The sequence below is a fragment of the Amblyomma maculatum genome, chromosome 3 (assembly GCF_055883805.1).
Source record: "Amblyomma maculatum isolate TAMU_Amacu chromosome 3, ASM5588380v1, whole genome shotgun sequence".
NCBI classification, from domain to species: Eukaryota; Metazoa; Arthropoda; class Arachnida; order Ixodida; family Ixodidae; genus Amblyomma; species Amblyomma maculatum.
The window spans coordinates 149,377,840-149,397,486 of record NC_139346.1 but is presented as its reverse complement, the minus strand read 5'-3'; the positions used below and the strand labels follow the sequence as shown (position 1 = coordinate 149,397,486).

General features: G+C 46.5%; 1 protein-coding gene across 1 annotated transcript; it reads left to right on the top strand.

Annotated features, from left to right (window-relative positions):
• Positions 1 to 1,007: 1,007 nt before the first annotated feature.
• LOC146196406 (uncharacterized) lies at positions 1,008 to 16,167 on the top strand. Its single transcript, XM_084596990.1, has 6 exons — positions 1,008 to 1,043; positions 1,674 to 2,892; positions 13,875 to 13,967; positions 14,414 to 14,475; positions 14,585 to 15,962; positions 16,047 to 16,167. Coding segments are annotated over exons 1-6 (2,757 nt in total). The 5' UTR covers positions 1,008 to 1,040; the 3' UTR covers positions 16,049 to 16,167.
• The last annotated feature ends 3,480 nt before the right edge of the window (positions 16,168 to 19,647 follow it).

Sequence of the window (19,647 nt, the reverse complement as noted above, 5' to 3'; positions counted from 1 at the left end):
GTAGTTTCAAGCATACCATACCAAAAATTGGTGGTGTTCAGTGGGCATTCCTTAAGAGGCCTTAAATACTGCCATGATGCGAACCTATAGCTCTATTCTGGACTGTAAAACTCTCGGAATGCTCTGCTTAATAAGGCAATCGCAAGAGACATTTTCACATCAGCCAAAATTAATTTTCACCCTGAGCACTTAAACTATAATATGCCAAAAGAACAAACAATATCTTCTCATAGTTTTACAATACAATTTCTTGGCAGCGTCCTGTTGTTATGCTTGCACGGCTATCTGCACCTTTAACAAAGTTGAAAGCGCAAAAACCTTCCTGAATCATTCATTGCTCTCAGGCACCTTTGCTATGAACCCGTAACGAAGCGCAAGTCGTCTACATCCCCCTAGAATTTAACCAGACGGCGTTTCTCGGCGCATGCTAATTTACTCTAAGAACCACACACACAAAAAAATATTGAGCAATGTTCAAAGACCGGTCGCGTTTTCTCTTTCACTGACGCTGAGAGAAAGTGTAAGTCCTACAGAGCCAGTTCATTATGTGCCAGGTAGTGTGCCTTCCCTTTCTCCAAACCACCTCTGCCTGGCGCTGTTTGCCGTATCCGTATATCCCCCGATTCTCTTTCTTGTTTTATAGTTTTTTCCTAGACAGCCGCAATCATGTGAATATAACAATTCTAAAAAAAGGTGCCCTACAACGGCCCAAGGGCAGTGAGAACACCAGATATGAGAAAAAAAATACCATCAGGTAAGAACGCAGCGAGGGGGCAGAAGCGTTAGATCCGCATTTTTCTCACCTGACATTGCGCTAAGCGGCTTCCAAGTTGCATATACGATGCCACAAGCCGTAGCTGTCTGAAAAAAAAAAAAAGAATCTGATTAGTCACATGCCCTTCTTTTACATATTCTATTCTGTCGCTGTTTTATTCTTTCCCTCTTTGTCCTTCTCTCCGCACAAGACGGGTATATAAGTCCCCGCGGCTCACACAGTCTTCAGCAGCCTTGGGTTTGCCAAAGGTAGAAGCATCCAAACCATGGTAAGCCAACGCTGTTCTACCCCGAAGTACTCAGTCGGCAGATGAAAGTTTTGAAGGCTGAAAATATTCGGCACGTTGCTTGGCACTGGTGTGAGAGGAGCACTGGATTCGATGTGTTTAAACACTCAAAAGCAACATTGCGTTCTTGGTCGCTTGTAAACTTGAAGTATCCACAATCTTGAGCTTATCCAATAGAATATCAAGAAACGTGCCTCTGTTTTACTGCGTGCACAAGATATCCAGAAAATTATAATGCCGCATTACGCACATTAATGCACCGTCGAATATATGTCGACACGTCTCGATGGCCGGAAAGGAAATCTTTCTTTCTTAGACAGTTACTCTCATTCTAGCATTTCGCCCGAGAAAATTTAGAATCACGATTCTGCCGGCCAAAATCTTATATTATTTTCACGGTAGCTCAATGTTCAGCCTTATGACTTAACGCGCATGTAGCCTAAAATATTTTCGGTTAGTAATCCAACACTTGCAGACATTTTATGGCGCTTAAAGTAATCGTCACTTATCCGTCAGAGAAATCGAGTTTTTAAATTTTCACATGGAAATAACCGCCTCAATGAATGTGTAACGACCCGCTCCCATATTGCTTCTTCCCTTCCCGACTCTCAGTTCCGTGTCTGCGTCGTCCTGGCCCTGGCCACCAGCGCCTTTGCTGGCTACCTGCATGGCAATCTCCATGACGCCTACACCCTTGGAAGCGGTGTTGGACTGACCAGCTATGGTCTCAGCCATGGAATTGGCTATTCCGGTCTCACTGGCTTCGGTTTGGGTCATGGTCTCGCCTATGGACAAGGCGCCAGCTATGCCGTTGCTGCCCCAGCCGTTGCTCGCACCGTGTCCACCACCTACCAAGCTGCTCCAGCCGTTACTGCTGTTCACGCTGCTCCGGCTGTCGCCACTTACGCTACTGCTCCAGTCTCCGCTGTTGCTGCTGCTCCAGCTGTGTCCCGCGTCACCACCTTCCAGTCCGCCCCGGTCGTGGCCGCTGCCCCAGCGGTCGCCACCGTGGCTCACGCTGCCCCAGCTGTGACTCGAGTCTACCAGTCAGCTCCACTTGTTTCCTCCGCTCCAGCTGTTGCCACCTACCAGGCTGCTCCAGCTGTTTCCCGAGTCACCACCTACCAGTCTGCTCCAGCTGTTGCTACCTACCAGGCTGCTCCAGCTGTTGCCACCTACCAGGCTGCTCCAGCCGTGACTAAGGTTTACCAGTCCGCCCCTGTTGTGGCCGCCGCCCCAGCTGTTGCCACTTATCAGGCTGCTCCAGCTGTTTCTCGCGTGACCACATACCAGGCTGCCCCAGCTGTCGCCACCGTTGCTACTGCCCCAGCTGTTTCCCGTGTGACTACCTACCAGGCTGCACCAGCTGTCACCGCTTTCGCTGCTCCAGCTGTGACTAAGGTCTTCCAGTCTGCTCCAGTTGTTGCTGCTGCCCCAGCCGTTGCCACTGTCGCCGCTGCTCCAGCTGTCGCCTCCTATGCTGCCCCTGCCGTGACCCGCGTCACCACCTACCAGTCTGCCCCAGTCGTTGCCGCTGCCCCAGCCGTCGCCACCGTTGCCCACGCTGCCCCAGCTGTCGCTACTGTTGCTCACGCTGCCCCCGCTGTTGCTACGTTTGCCCACGCTGCTCCAGCTGTAGCTACTATTGCCCACGCTGCTCCAGCCCTGGCTGCATACCACGCTACCCCAGTGTACGGCTACGGTGTCGGCTCGCTCGGATATGGTGCCGGTCACTACGGTCTCGGTCATGGCATTGGCGTCTACGGCTTGAACTACGGCTATGGTCTCGGCACTCCCTTCGACTACACCACCCTTCTCCGCAGGAAGAAGTGTAAGTACATTCTACAAATTTTGGGCCTAAATGTTGGGAATATTTTCCAAACCTATTTTAATGCTGACTGTTTTGTTTGCAGAAATTATTCTACAGTACGGAAGACTTGGCTTGTTCAGGATGAAAAGAAGTTAACATCGACATCATGCGAATGGTCTTGCATCAGTAAAAAATTTGAAATAAAGTTTTCATGGCCACTACGAAAAATAGCGTTTTCACTTGTTTTTGACAGAGATGCAAGATGGGTGGGAGTATGTGCTTATTGTTTTTACTCAGGGAGACATACTTAGGAATACTTTACCATTGCGCTTCATTAACATACTCTAAAATCACGATTACTCTTGAGGTTCTATGGAAGCGAGAAATTGGCTTTCGCCGAATGGCGGTGCTCTACTTTGTTTGCTACATATTCGGTGCAGTGAATACAGGTGACAGTCCGGGAAAGCGATTGTCTACGGCAATAAATAGCAAACTGCTTTGGATAAGTCTTCTAGTGGATGATGCCTCTTACGTGTGCCGAATATCTTTGTACTCGAAGGTTTTCAGCTGATATGTTTAAAGGCTCCGTTTGGCAGAAAATCCGGAATTGATGTTATCGGAGTTAGGACCGGCAAATGCCGAGCACCTCTCTGACAGTTTAGAGTTTAAAGATGGCATGGTTGGGCACGGAATGTTTTGAGATATGCGCGACGTTACAATACCATATGACATGGCCGCGAGGGCAGGACCTGCATGAAGTGTGAAAAGGCAGTCCCACCATGGTCTCATGAATTTTAGGCACGACCCATAACCATTTGATCCCTTTGGCATATTCATGCCGATTTGTGCTCTGTATATATACGTTACGTGGTCTTTCCTATAATATGAAATCTTTTGACTGCGTGATAATGAGTAGGTGCAGGATATTATAAGCTGAATTTGAGGGAAGAACGAGATAAAGAAATGACTATACAGTACGGAAGTGCAGGAGACAAATGTCGATAGAGAGGTTCTTCAGTTCGCTAGCCAAGCCAACGTTTCGACAAGGAGACTGTCGTCTGGGCCCATGCGAAGACAACTTCCCTTGCCGAGACGTTGGCTCGACTAGAGAACTGAGGCTCCCCCTCGACAGTTGTTCAGTGTTCTTTCGAGCCGAAATTAAATAACTTGTGATTAAGAAATGCTAAAAGGGCATGTACCGAAACAAGGGTTCGAATAAACTCGAGTCATTAATGCTTTTGCGTCGCACAGTTAAAGGCGGAGCTCCATGTCCATGAAAGTTCAATCCGCTATCAGCAAGATCCCTGGTACGTCATCTCGGATATGTTATTTTTTTATTCATCCCGTCTTCTACACGAGAGTGCATCTCCGCGGGTGGTAGTTAACAGGTACCCTGGCTGTGCACCTCGTTGTCGAACTGGGTCTTCTAAAGACTCGTTTAATTCAGCCACTTCCATCGGTATCTTACATCTAATTTAGGGCAAATGATAACTTTCCTTATCTGTTTTCACTGTACATTCTAACGACTGTTGCTTACGCAGTTGGCACCCATACGTACCCTTCATTTGATGGCGATGGTTGCCAAACCCAGAGGCCTATTCGGCTTCCCTCTAGGCGTTGCGTGCGGCAGCAGAACAGTGTGACAACTTTCTCCATACTGTTGAGAGCGTCGTTAGGTGATATCTTCTTCCTTGTACGGAGCATCTGCGTAGAATAGAGTGGCTGTTATATCATTGCAATTTATGGTTTCTTCGCTGTCACATCACACTTGGTTCTGGTGTTACGGCGGTCGCGGCAAGCGCTGGACCAGCTATACCTAATATATTCTGTACTAACAGCTTTCTGGGAGGCACCCGTCTTTGCTGCCCTCTGTGGTTGCCCTCATACACGGCCCATTTGAGTTGTTTCCGTATTACCCACCCTTGTATCCTGCTCTTTCTGAAGCATCATGCAGTAATTGCTTCTATTCAGATCTCTAGATGTAGTCACCTATCTCGAAATAAGTTAAAATCGAATAAAAATAAAATAATAATAATACGCATTTAGTTCACTGCCGTGTAGAGCATGACTGTCTACCTCGAATACGCCCAGTGCACTTACCGACAAACGATACCTTTTTATTCAATCAGAGTCGATGCGAAGAAATTTCGCACGAATTCTATTATACCCTGGTTACTTTGTCAAAGAAAGCAACTTCAGCACTTCCCTTACAATCATATATATCTTCCAGATCTACTGCATATGCTTAATTAACATTTGGAGAAGATTCGCGAGCTCGTTGTGACTGAGCAGTATGCTGTAAAAAGCTTGTGCTATGCTTGAGTAGATAAAACTACTGCAGAACACTACTCCTTTCATTTGTTGGAGTGATTAAGAACTACCTAATCAATTGCTCGTTGTGTCTATTTACGCTTAAAAAGTTCATGATATTCCTGAGTTTTGATTGTGTCCCTCTAATTCATTAATTTAAACCTAAAGATGATCGCTTGTCTTCATCCGCACCTTAAGCCGCCTTCAGACTACGTCGCATCCGTCGTAGTTGTTCTATTTATCTCAGTGCGCATACCTGCTGGAATTCCAATTTACGTTGCTTGCGACTGCGTATGTTCGCAATGGGTCGCTCGGTAAGATGCGTTCTTTACGACCGGCCAATCACCGCTCTGGGCCAATTGCGTCTAGCATTTCTCAACATGGCGCCGGTTAGCAAGCAGCTGATAGCGGAGGTCGGGACTCTTCAAGCTCAAAATGAGCTTATCAAGTCTGTGCGCTCAAACCGCGCCGGCAGACGAGTAATAGAAGAATTTGGATCTGTCAAATCTTCGATAGCGCATGCCTATCCGCATGGTCCGATATCGGTCTTGCACGCTTCTTCCGCAGCCTGCAACACTCGGTCAAAGGAGCAAGCCAGAATTGTTTTTTTCAACAGCCCCCGCTCGCACGTAGTTCCGGCATGCAGCCCGTCCGCCTGCATCCCTGCTTGCGATATCCAGTTTTTCAGTGCCCGGGAGTGATCTTGGAAACGGGCCGGGGCGGTGACTCAAAGGTGGTACTACTGACTAATAAGCCGGGGCGCGCGACAGACACGGAAACGTCCGCGGAACCATGTCGCCCCTCCGAAGACGCTATTTTCTTTTTCACTTTTACGGTGAGCTTCTTTCAAACTCCGATGGGTCCGCGTCAGCCCCGCTCTGCGGCCCGACCGCACCGTCACCCGCATTGGCATTTCGCTGCAGGCTAATGGTTCTCTGCACTTGTCAACGAAGCCGATGGACTGCGAGAATGCACTGGGATGAAGCAGGCATCTGCTGCCTCCATAACCTTAATTGTCTAAACTAGATGAAGCATTTGATTGTTGAGAACTTCTTTTCACATGAAAAAAGAGATTGAGAAGCACTTACTGCTTTGACTCAGCGCACTGGTAATTTGCAGAAAGGCAACGTTTTGCACTTCTCTCTCCGCGATTTCAGCCACTGGTAGTAGAGAACCGGCCCCTGCCGAACTTCTTATGAGAGGTTGATAATTCCACAGCGAAGAAGATACCGCACTGCACATGATCAAGCTGCGGGCAGACACAATCACCGACACAGCACCAATAACAGCGGCGAGCCGATACACTGCAGCAGCGTAAGACCGTTGGGTGATGTCGCCTGCTAGCTGGTTTGCGCGCGAAATCTTGGAGGACCGTAAGCCCCGTGACCGAAAAGAGAAAACCAAAACGGCTGTGCGCACTGGTCGTGGAATAACAGAAGTATCTGTGCTAGTCGTAAAACTCAAGGGTCCTCCGACATGCTGAGATGGCAGTCCAGCTTCAAGCAACCGCTTGTCCAGGCCAAGACTAAAATATTTGGTTTGGTTTTGGGGTTTAACGTCCGAAAGTGACTCAGGGTATGAGAGACGCCGTAGTGGTGCACTCCGGAAATTTTGACCAACGGAGGTTCTTTAACGGGCACTGACATCGTACAGCACACGGGTGTCTAGCTACACTTTTCTAAACTTGTTGGCTACATAGGTGCTGTTTTCATATAATAAGTACTGGGCATCTAAGTTGGCCGCGTTAAGTACTCAGTGCCTTTCTGGGTCCATATCAGTGATAAACGATGTTGTGCTTCGCGCTAGACCGCCTTAATCCTTGCTCCAATATGTTCGAAGTGCGGCTGTAGTAATGGACAACTATTATATTCTACGAAACCCACTTACAATGTCTGAGCCTTTGCGCTTCTCTACATTCCTCACTTCGCCTTTTACGGCCCGTAATGCTTTTGCCCACTGGTCGGTAGCCAGCCTAAACACCCTTCACCCTTTTGGTTAATGTCCGTCGCATTTCCTTCTCTATCTCTCTCTTTTCTTGCAGCTGGCGTCATTACACGGGATGTTATAGTCTTGGACTGTAGCAAAGCCTTGCATCTTTTTCTCATGGAAACTAATTTACATATTAAAACCGATTGGTCTTCCAAATTTTATACTCCTTGAATTTTTTATTACCTTTCTTATCCCTCACTATTTGTTTCTATTGATGGCTCCTGTTCAAACCACCTTCCGGTAACTTCAGGCGTCTCATAGAGAACAGTACCCACACCATTGCTCCCTAATATATATCAATCACATTACCAACGTTATAGCTAACAGTGTTCAAATTACACTTTTACTAGATGATTGTGTTTTATTATCTAAAGTTACTAACCAAGAAGACCAGGTTTTACTAAATTCTAATCTTCAGAACATAGATACATCATGTAAACAAAGAACATTAAGTGAAATGCAAAAACAAAAACAAAAAAAGCAATCTAGTTAAAAATAACTCACAAAAAAGCGTCTATTTGGCATGCTTAAGATAGTTCATCTCACTTCCTGACTGCAGTCAGGGCGTACAAGTACCTTGATACCACTGTAACAAAAACCTAAGCTAGAATAGAAATATATCAAGCACATGGTCATCAGCCTAACATAAACCCTGCTTTTTAAGACATAAACTAAAGCTATCTCCACCTCATCCTAAAATTAAGCTTTTTTCAATATTGAAAACATCCCTAGAATATGCATGCACCGTCTAAGAGCAGCATACTAAACGTAATATTGAAGCACTTAAAATGCCACAATGCAAAGCCTTTTATTTATTTTTTTCTCAGTATGGTGCAACTAACTCACCGACTATCCTCATGTGAACTCATAGGAGTGAAACGTTACAGATGCGTTGAAAAATCTAAGGATTAAAACTTCTTTTCTTAGTAAAAAAATGTTAAGTTCTCGATGAGGCCACGCCTCTTTCTTACAGCTAATACAACGCGCCAATCAAAGAACCAACATGCTCAACGTTTAACACCCTGCACGGCTAGAATTAACGCTTTCAAACACTCATTTTTCCCACACACCATAGAGATGTGGAACAAGGTGTCGCTAAGCCTTTTAACCAACGCTGAGTCTTTTACACGATGGAATATCAACAGCATTTATTTTCGGTGATGTATTGGTATCTTCATGTTTTGTATTTCGTCAGCTATGTATTTTGTATTTTCATTTTGTACTCTTAGTTGTTTGTATTTCGCCTTTCCCTGTTTTACTGATCTGTTTTGATGTATTGATAACGTTTTCTCGGCACCTGCTTGTGCCTACTGTAAGGCCCTGTTGTATTTTATTAAAAATAAAGAAAATAACAAAATTCTTTAGCGACAAGCTACACATTCGGCAGAACGTAGTAATACATGTTACTTGTTAGAGCCCAAAATAAATCTATGTAAGTAAATCGTTTTCTTTATTATGTATCTGTAACCACGCCCCTATGTAATACCTCCAGATGAAAGTCTTCAAAGGAAATATAGCGAAATGAAGAGAAGTAAGCGTCTTGAGGCCTTTGCCGATAGCTGTATGGTGTGAGCGTACAAAATCAATGTACTAAAATTCGAATCACGGCGGCTGCGGTTCGATGGAGGCGTAACGAAGAGGCGTCCGTGTGTTGTGCAATGTGAGCGCACGTTAAAGATCCCCAGGTGGTCGAAAGTATTCCGTAGTCCTCCACTACGGCTCCCCTTTCTCTCTTTCCACTTTCACTCCCACCTTCATTCCTTCCCTTACGGCGCGGTAAGGTGTCCACAGAAGCAAGTGGGGCAGATACTGCGCCTTTCCCTTCCTGTGAAACAATTATTATTATATTAAGCGAAAGCATAAAAGCAATAGAGTGATGCATGAAGCGGTGCCAGTGCCAACAAGCGCTTCTGTTTCACGGAACGTGGTCACCCTGAAACCGTAAAAGCCGAGGAAGAAGCAGAAGCGGGTTGGTTGGTTGGTTCATAGGAAGGGAAAGGCGCAGTATCCGTCACACTTGCTCTGTGGCCACCTAAACCGCGCCGTAAGGGAAGGGATGAAGGTGGGGATGAAAGTGGATAGAGAGAAAGGGAGCCGTAGTTTAGGGCTACGGACTAATTTCGACCACCTGGTTATCTTTAACTTGCGCTGACATCGCACAGCACACGGACGCCTCTTCGTTTCGCCTCCATCAAACGCAGCCGCCGTGGTCGGGTTCGAACCCGGGAACTCCGGCACAGTAGTCGGGCGTCTTACCACTGCACCACCCCGGCGGCGGGGAGAAACGGATTTTGGCAGCGGAGGCAACTAACTTCTACCTATTTCCGAGGTTTTCAACGGTCAAAAGTGCACGGTGCCATTGCCTACATCGAAAAGTGCCTCTGCTTCCATTTCAACCGCATCGGGATACACGCCCCGGATATCTTGGACAACGTTACGCTTCATCATAGTCTTGTTATAGGGACGCCTCGACCGCCATCACTTTTTTTGTTCCGTGTAGCTTGAGCAGCTGCACGTGTTCGCAGTAATGACGTCATCAAGACCTGAGGTGACGTCATAATGTTGTTGTTGTGGCTGTAGGAAGAAAGAAAAGAAAATGCGCGGTCCTGCTACTGGCTCTCTAGCTGAGCCACCTCCGCTGCCTCGTGCGGACAGATGAGGAAATAAAGAAAGGAAAAAGAAGAGGGAAAGAAAAATGCGCGCCGCAGCAACAGCCTTCGTCCACCAATGAAGTATTGGCGGGTGCAATGACGGCCTACAACAGATACAATTTGTTGGCTGGCTAGCCCCTACCGCAAGCGGCGTTGACCTACCGTCCCAGCCCCGTAGGGCCAGGAACTGCCACCCTTCACCAGCTCCCCTCACGTCATAATGCCGTCACATCCGGTCATGTACCAATGACTTCACCGGGCGATTCATGCATATATGAAGCTGATCTCGCCGGGCATCTATCTGGTCCAGGCGTCCGTACTGCGTATTTCATTTGGTGTTTCCTCGAACGCCGCACCACACAGCCTACAGAAGCAGATGCAGTAATGCAGGATTTACGGTGTTTCAAATTGGTTTACAGGAAAGTAAGGTGCAGGATCTGTCGTACTTCACCGATGACAATAGATAGAAATGAGGAGTCTCGAAGTATAATCACGGATAACTTAATCAAACTAAATACAAACAGCATCTTTGTGCAATCCCTATTACACAAGAGTGTAATCTGCCCTAATATTTTTCTTTGTTGGTCCTCACTGCTGTTGATCCTGCCTACTGATATTTATGCAGTATTGTGCAGGTTTTTTAAAATAATTTTGTAGATACTATCAGGCCTGAGGTTTTCGCATGGTGACCGAAAAAGAAAGTTTTAAGCGCGAATTTCGAAACAAAATTTGAGAGTTGAAAAGCAGCCTGGAATTCATAAATGACGCGTTTTAAACTCTCAAGGCAATGATATTAAGAAGCAAAACTCACAGTTGAAAGCATCCAACGAATCACGGATGCAGGAAATTGGAACACTGAAAAACACGAAACCCTGAAAAAAAATCAGGTGCAAGATATTGCTCTGAATACCACTGCCCAACAGCAGCGCTGAAGAAACAACAATATAGAAATTAAGGAGGTACCACTGAAGGAAATTGAAAACTTCATTGATATACATACTTGGCAAAGTTGATGGCACACTAGGTAAGCCAATTACACAGGATTATGTTGAGGTTTGACACCGCGTACGCTCATGGAATCATTCTGAGCGCCAGAACATTGTTGTGGCTTTCAACCGCTGAGCAAAACGGGATGCGGTTGTCAAGAAGGCAGGAAAGACATGGTTCCCTAAGGAAGACAGAGGAATTTTGCCCATTAAAGCCTCGCCCCGCAAAGGACTGTTCATGAGGACACTGTTTCCCGCAGCTGAAAAGGCTATTTGGAGAAATTATAAAAAGAAAATGAAAATGGGCTATAAATGTTTCTTGGTGAAGGGTGGAAAGGTTTTTCGCGAAAACGAAAACGTTCTCTTTTATTTGAATCGCACGCCAAGTTGACCTAATAAAAATTATCTTGAAATATTATCCTTGAAGTGCTAGCCGGCCTTATCGTATTTTTCGATGACCGCACCATGCGATGTCACACTACCAAAGATAAGTGGTAATGTTAGTTGTTTTTTTTGCACTGTAAGGCTAAATCTGCAAAAAACAAGAACTGAATATCGACCACCTGGGGATCTTTAACTTGGACGGACATCGCACAGCACTCGGACGCTTCTTCGTTTCGCGTCCATAGAAACGCAGAAGCGTCCGTGCGCTGTTGAATATCTTTTTTTTATTTTAGAAAAATAAAAAGCCCTCCGCGATATAGCAGATGTCCTTACGACGCTCACATAAGCGAACTGTTCCCTATATTTCGTCTACGTTCTGTTACACCTACCTACGAGCTGAATGATTTGTTAAAATACAAATACTTCTTGAAATATAGTCGTGTTGTTGTGGCTGTAGGAAGAAGGAAAAAACTGCACGGGCCTGCTACTGGCTCTGTAGCTCATCCACCTCCGCTGCCTCGTGCGGACAGAAGAGAAAATAGAGAAGAAAGGAAAACGAAGAGGGAGAGAAAGACGCGCGCCGCAACAACAGCCGTCGTCCACCACCTAAGCGGTAGCGGGTGCAATGACCGCCCACAACAGATACAAATTCGGTGGCTGGCTAGCCCCCGCCGCAAACGGCGTTGACCTACCTGTCCCAGCCCCATCAGGTAGAGGATCAGCCACCCTTCACCACCTCTCTCTCAATAGTCGTACGGCTTTCATATGCCCATGTGCCCCCGCCGGGGTGGTGCAGTGGTAAGACGCCCGACTACTGTGCCGGAGTGCCCGGGTTCGAACCAGACCTCGGCGGCTGCGTTTCGGTGGAGGCGAAACGAAGAGGCGTCGTGTGCTGTGCGATTTCAGCGCACGTTAAAGATCCCCAGGTGGTCGAAATTACCGTAGCCCTCCACTACGGCTCCTCTTTCTCTCTTTCCACTTTCACTCCATCTTCCTCCCTTCCCTTACGGCGCCGTTGCGGTGTCCACAGAAATCAAGTGAGACAGTTACCGCGCCTTTCCCTTCCTATAAATAAATAAATAAATCATATGTCCATGTAATTTATCAAAATCCCCTGAGGTACCCTACAGCATCAGGACAACAGGTACATATTTAGTGACATTTTCCTGTTCAAATCATGGTAAAAGCAGATTATAGTGTTTAATGTGCACTTTACTGAGCAACTGTATTTACTCGAATGTCGACATATATGTAATGTCAGATAAGCACAAAACGGATAAGCACTAAACAAAGCGGGTCTGAACTCGACAAGGAGGATGGGAGAAAGAAAAAATCGCTTAGGAGAAATTCTGCATCCAGATGACTGGGAGACCCTGCTGCGCAGCTCGGACCCGTGCATACAAGACCGGATCCTCAAGCGCGCCTACGAGGTCGCTAACAGGCTTGGCCTGCTGGCCATCTAGTAGGGCAATATAACTCGGCCCGGCCCTATATAACTATCCGGCTAAATAAAGGTTTCTTCTCTCTCTCTCTCTCTGGAAGAAAGAAAATGAATTCAGTATTAGGATGCATTGTATAACTGTGCTAGTGTATATAGTGTATGCTTGAATGCAGTTTCTCACATGACGTTAGGCTAAGATTGTGCTAATACTCGCTACGCTATCTTTGCGCGAGTTTTCTGCAAGACGTCATAATAGCGTGGTTTTCGGCTGATCTCTCATTTTGTTCCTGCCGCAGCCGTACTTGGCAGCACCTATTGGGCTAAATGCACAATTTTCCATTTCTTACTTTAAAATATTACTGTGCGTAGTATCAGCTAGTGATTGTACATAGAGCGAGCTGAATGTAAGGTCTCTATTGAATATTCATGTAAAATGTCTTTGCAAGTATGCATGGATAAGAAAGAGGGTGGTGATTGTTAAATTAAGCCTGCATTTTTCGCAAGCTCGCCAACCTACTTTAGGGATAAAAACTTTAATACATATTGGGTAATTCGGGAATTACGGTTTCCATTCTTTTTCGGCCAGTTCATTTTGAGCTAAACGCGTGTGCCTCAGCAAGAAACTCCTTCTTTTTTTTTGTCACTGCTAGTGTCCGGCTTATCTTCTCAGTGGTTACGAAAAGGAGAGAAACATGAGTAATCTCCGGGAAGAGGTTATTCAAATGTCCTTCGTCGATGCGCGCTGAAGCAAATTGTAAAAAGGTATACTCGGCTAAAAGGCTGACTGAATCTGTGCTGCAGGATTCACTACATTTTACACGCTCAACAAGATCAATGACAATTCGAGGGCATGCATGACAAGTAGAGAATACTCAGACTATACAAGCTGGATTCTCTTTAGTCTAGCAATTTCGCGCTTTAATATGCGCACAGTGCCGCGCCCCTTTCACCTCCAGTTCACTTTCCGTGCTTTATCGGTTGTGCTTGCGCAAATAAGAAAAAAAAACAAGCAGGCGCAGTACTTTTAGGCTACACCAGCAAGAACCACGCACGTGCGACAGCCACCTACGCGAGATTTGAATACGGTTAGTGGGAATGAACAGCCTGCTAAGCGAATTGTGTAGTGCAGGGAGGTGGTTAGCGCCTGCAGCATGACTAAAAGAGACGAAATAGTAATTGTTGCTCACTCATTTATTATTCTGTCCTTATCATTTTTCTCTCTTTTTTGCCCTCCAGTTACAGGTAACCGGGCTCCAGAGGAGTATATAAGCTTCTCCGACCTGAACGGGCATCAGCAGCCTCTGGATTTCCACCGGTACTCGCATCAGAACCATGGTAAGCCAAGTTGGACCTTTCCTCAGACTGCTATTCGGTTACTACTAAACAAAGGGCGTCTATATTAAGCAACGAGGAATGTGAAGGCGGTGAGGTTTATGTGATTTGTAGTTTTCAACAAACTGATACTTGACATATAAAACATGCACTTTATTTCCTCTCACCGATTGCGATATTCATGTATCTTTAATGTCAATCACGCGAATATGTCTTCTGTAAAGAGCTGGCATTACGCACAAAAACTGCCGCCTCACTAATGGCTCCTCACATTACGGCGGTCTTTCATAGAAACGCTCGATAAAAAACGCCATACTCGATACCATTGTTGTAATATAACCTGCACTAGCGTATTCCTTTCCTTTGAACAGGATCCGAAATACGAGCTGGTAGGCTTGCTTAGTACAGTCGTTCCGCTTTACTCGACATCTCTAACTGTGCACTCCCAGCGACATGCACATGCTGCTTTTTGGCTATCACCCTAGAAAAGGAATCCCCACTACCATTTACCGTAATTTAGGCATGTAAAGTTTTTTGGCTGCATTCATTCATAATTATCCCAAATATACAATTTACTATCCATCGGTATACTGATCAAATGTTCGCGTCGCGATTTGTAGCTCCGTGCTTGCGTCGTCCTGGCACTGGCCGCCAGCGCCTTTGCTGGCTACCTGCATGGTGATCTCCATGGCGCCTACACCCTTGGAAATGGTGCTGGACTGACCAGCTACGGTCTCAGCCATGGAATTGGCTATTCCGGCCTCACTGGCTTCGGCTTGGGCCATGGTATCGCCTATGGACAAGGCTCCAGCTATGCCGTTGCTGCTCCAGCCGTTGCTCGTGCCGTGTCCACCACCTACCATGCTGCTCCAGCCGTTACTGCTGTTCACACTGCTCCGGCTGTCACCACCTACGCCGCTGCCCCAGTCGCCACTGTGGCTGCTGCTCCAGCTGTATCCCGCGTCACCACCTACCAAACTGCACCAGCTGTCGCCACCGTTGCTCACGCGGCTCCAGCTGTGACCCGAGTCTACCAGTCAGCTCCAATTGTTGCCTCTGCTCCAGCTGTTTCAACCTACCAGGCTGCTCCAGCTGTTTCCCGCATCACCACCTACCAGTCTGCTCCAGCTGTTGCCACCTACCAGGCTGCTCCAGCTGTTTCCCGCATCACCACCTACCAGTCTGCTCCAGCCTTGACTAAGGTTTACCAGTCCGCCCCTGTTGTGGCCGCCGCCCCAGCTGTTGCCACTTATCAGGCTGCTCCAGCTGTTTCTCGCGTGACCACATACCAGGCTGCCCCAGCTGTCGCCACCGTTGCTGCTGCCCCAGCTGTTTCCCGTGTGACTACCTACCAGGCTGCGCCAGCTGTTACCGCTTTCGCTGCACCAGCTGTGACTAAGGTTTACCAGTCCGCCCCTGTTGTGTCCGCCGCCCCAGCTGTTGCCACTTATCAGGCTGCTCCAGCTGTTTCTCGTGTGACCACATACCAGGCTGCCCCAGCTGTCGCCACCGTTGCTGCTGCCCCAGCTGTTTCCCGTGTGACTACCTACCAGGCTGCGCCAGCTGTTACCGCTTTCGCTGCTCCAGCTGTGACTAAGGTCTTCCAGTCTGCTCCAGTTGTTGCTGCTGCCCCAGCCGTTGCTACTGTCAACGCTGCTCCAGCTGTCGCCTCCTATGCTGCCCCAGCCGTGACCCGCGTCACCACCTACCAGTCTGCCCCACTCGTTGCCGCCGCTCCAGCCGTCGCCACTGTTTCCCATGCTGCCCCAGCCGTCGCCACTGTTGCCCACGCTGTCCCAGCTGTTGCCACCATTGCCCACGCTGCCCCAGCTCTGGCTGCGTACAACGCTGCCCCAGTCTACGGCTACGGCATCAGCTCCCTCGGATATGGAGCCGGTCATTACGGTCTCGGCCATGGTATTGGCGTCTATGGCCTGAACTACGGCTATGGTCTCGGCACTCCGTTCGACTACACCACCCTTCTCCGCAGGAAGAAGTGTGAGTATATGTATGCGAACTGTACACGTAAAAGACGGGAAGTTTTTTTTACATATACTCATTCCCTCCTTTTTTTTTTTCCAGAAATGCTTATACCGCTCGGCAGCTATGGCTTGTGCAAGGAGTGTTCAAGTCAAAATCCAGATTTCATAGTTTGGCTTATCTCCTTGAAAAAACTAATAAAGTGCTGATTCTTTCAAAACAAGTTCACGTCTGCCACTGAGCTATTCTCTTATATTAAACTTGACGGCCAAGATAATATTCTTGCTGTTCTTTTAGATCAGGAGTCTTGGTTGTCCATTCCTGGATTGTACGTGGACGTATTTGGCATAATCTTCGCAATACTCATGCACCTGGTAGACGTCGCGGGTAGTGTTTGGCGAATTGCCACCTACTATGGCTAGCAGTTGAAACTTTCAGAGCTGGAACAGATTACTATATTTTTCAAAAAGAGCAAATGGTGGCACGCAACGGGTAACTTAGTGGCTTGGTCTGTGAGGCGAAAGCCAAAGAATGCTATACCGCAATATATCTGTGAGATAAGGAAGCTGAGGTTTGGCTACCCTAGAGTGGTGAGGTTATCCTGAGGACTAAAGATTGCGCAATCTGAGTTTTGTCTAAAGATAAGCCAAAAAATAGCTACAATGAGAGCGAATATGGCAAAAGCGCCAGAATGAACCTAATAACCCAATAGAAGGGCGAGAGTGAAATTTTGAATGCTATGGTGGTGGGGGGCATGTAAAGATACGGCTGAAGAGTTTAATGGGCGGGTAGTGGCAGAAAGAAACAGCAGACCATGTAGTTTTTAAAGCAGAGGAAGATATTGAGGGGGTAGGCTAATACTCAGTTGGCACTGTCTAATGTCACGGTAAAGCTAAGACCCTTTTAAGCGGAAATCCAGATTTCGGCGTTGCAGTGAGTGTTGCGGGTGCAAAGTCGCGAGCATAAATAAACCTGTCCATGGGAGTTGCAAAGTCATATAGATTTCAGGCATGGAGGGTCTGTTGTGTTTACCATGGTGGGCAGCAGCTGAGGCGATAGGTATGTATGTATGAGGTGATATGCGGGAGGTAAATTAGCACAAATTAAGAGTAGAAATTCAGCATGTAGAAAATCATATGTACATGAACGTCGGTAATAATTGGTGGAGCCATTCACAAATGATCACATCATATTCTTAAAGGCAGAGCTTAAGTTTCGCCCATTGTTTTCTATTGTGAAATATCCTTGCGCCTAATGGGAACGCACCTGCATCGGTCAGGTAGAACTCAAGATTAGGACGACGAAGAATGGCGGTGGCATTGGCAGGCGTCATATGCCTGCGCCTTCTTTATAACGGTAAGGAATTGCGATAAAAGGGAGTGTCCTTTAAAGAATGTGATGTGACAAAATATATACCAGGCTCTAACTGCTTGTTTGACCAACATGTATCGTCCACGTTTTTCGAATTATCTCAGCATTTCACGAAATGATATGCCCGTAGAACGGCGCTCAACTTTCAAATCGCCGAAAGTCCTAGTTGACCGTCCCATTAGCTTTTTCAGACAAATGGTTTTTGGAAAATTAACGTTTTGTATTGATCTGTGGTAAAAAAGATCGATACAAGCAGCATCAACCAAGAGCAGTGTTTATATATAGCTTCGGGCTATCTTTTCATCCCGAACAAGGAAGGGCGCTGCACAGCGCAATGGCGCAATGGTTCATGAAGAAAGTGTGCCCATTCGAGAGCTTTCCTAGGCAGCTAAAACATTAAAATATAATTCGTAAGTTGGGATGCTTACTTAGATAAAGAAATATATAAATATATAGAACTCAAAATGAAATGACGAATTTGTTAAAGAATGTCCAATATGATTTTATTTTCTTATCGTTCCATGACATCGCAATGAGTTCCATGGCACGTGTATTGTCCCAGTATGCCATGCGACGCCAGCAGATGCAACTTGCTTGACCGCGAGAATGATAAGCCGACGCAGCTGGTGGGAAGGCCGCCGTATTTGGCAGCAATTTAGTGGTCTCTTCCCGAGTTCTATCTGAACAGCACAAAAATATTTCCATAGGTCGATTTTCCATTTTTATTTCCTTTCTTCCTTTGTTCCTAGGGATGTCTGATTGTTTTATACTCCTTGGCAAGTTAAACTATGTAGGGAGTGAAGCTCCGATGTTAAATGTGAAAACTGGCTGGACCAAGAAACCAAGGGAAATTACTGGTAGCAGTATTAATTCACAAGCTCTTTTTGATGCGCTATCGTTTCGGCCAATATTACTACGGTGCCTAAAAAAATACGTTTCATCGCTTTATCTAACACCACTGATGCGAACACCTAAGGCAGTCAAGAAAGGTGGTACTGATAGCTTGAAGTGCACTATTGAGAGAAAACGTAACAAATGAACCTGCTCTACGGGTTGCCCGATGACGAGGGAGGTCCGGAAAAAAACCTTTTGAAGAACACGGAGAGATACGAGATTTAGCGCAACGAAGGAACCTGCGACAGCCTTTAAATAAAAAGAATACAGTAGGAGGGAATGGCCGTAATTGTGAAATCGGTGGACTGCAGCGCATCGATATCACAGTACATTAACCAGCGAAGAAAAGGGGCGGGAAAAACAAGATTTCGTCACCAGCTGGAAGAGGCTTCATAGGATCGCTGACAGTGATAAAGTACCGCTAATGACGGCAGTAGAATCTCCCTCCTGAGAGCTTGCAAGGTGAGAACGAGCTCGAAGCGTTTCTTATGCAAAAAGAAGATTGCCTCTAAGGCTTCGCGGACAGCGGCAGTTGGAAAATTGAAGTACATAGCCTACCGTACGTATTTAAAAGGCGCCCAGAATAAGCAAATTTAAAATTCGGGTGTTTTTGAATTTTTGGAGACGTTGCGGCGTCGAGAACAGTTTCATTAGTTACAGTAGCGCTTGCACTGCAGTCTACATAAGTCAGAGTCATGAGAGGATTCTCCGGAATAAAATATATCCTCTCTTGTCATCGAACTCGGATGAGTTCAGTGACACCCGACTATATGTCCTCTTCCTTCAGTCTTCTATGCTGCGGATAAACGTGGCAGCATTTACGGACCACATAATGACATGTTTGTGAGCAGCCGTCTTGTAATGCTTGTAAATTATGCGACTAAGCATACGAGTCAATAGCCTCTAAGTGATTCTAGAAGGATGTATATAGCGCGCCTATGCAGGCAAAAATGACGAGCAAAAGGACGGTGGTTGCATCGTGTCGCAGCCACACCAGTGAGGTAATTATTATTTTGATAGCAATACATGGGTCAGGTTGCGGCCCGTCGCTTCGTCCCGGGAAGGGCCACGCTTGACCTTGAACAGCCGCGAAGAAGAACAAGAACACTCGGTCACCGGCAGCTAATACTTTCGCTCCACATTCGATTGAGCAGCATTGAACCCTTCTCATTTATATGTGTGCTAGTAGCTTACTCTGCCACGTTATACTCTTAAAGGGTGAGCTTAATTGTCTCCAATAATGTAGCATCTTACACTGATAGGTCGTGATAGGGGAATAATGTAGCAGGTAAAAGAAGCTTCTTCCGTTGCTATCGCGATTCAACTACAGTTAACTAGAAATAAACACCAACTAGTTTTTTAATGCAGTTCTCCGCGAAATGCGATAATGCCTCAACCCCAATAAGTGGCGTAGAGGACTTGTCACCGCCTTTCGGGC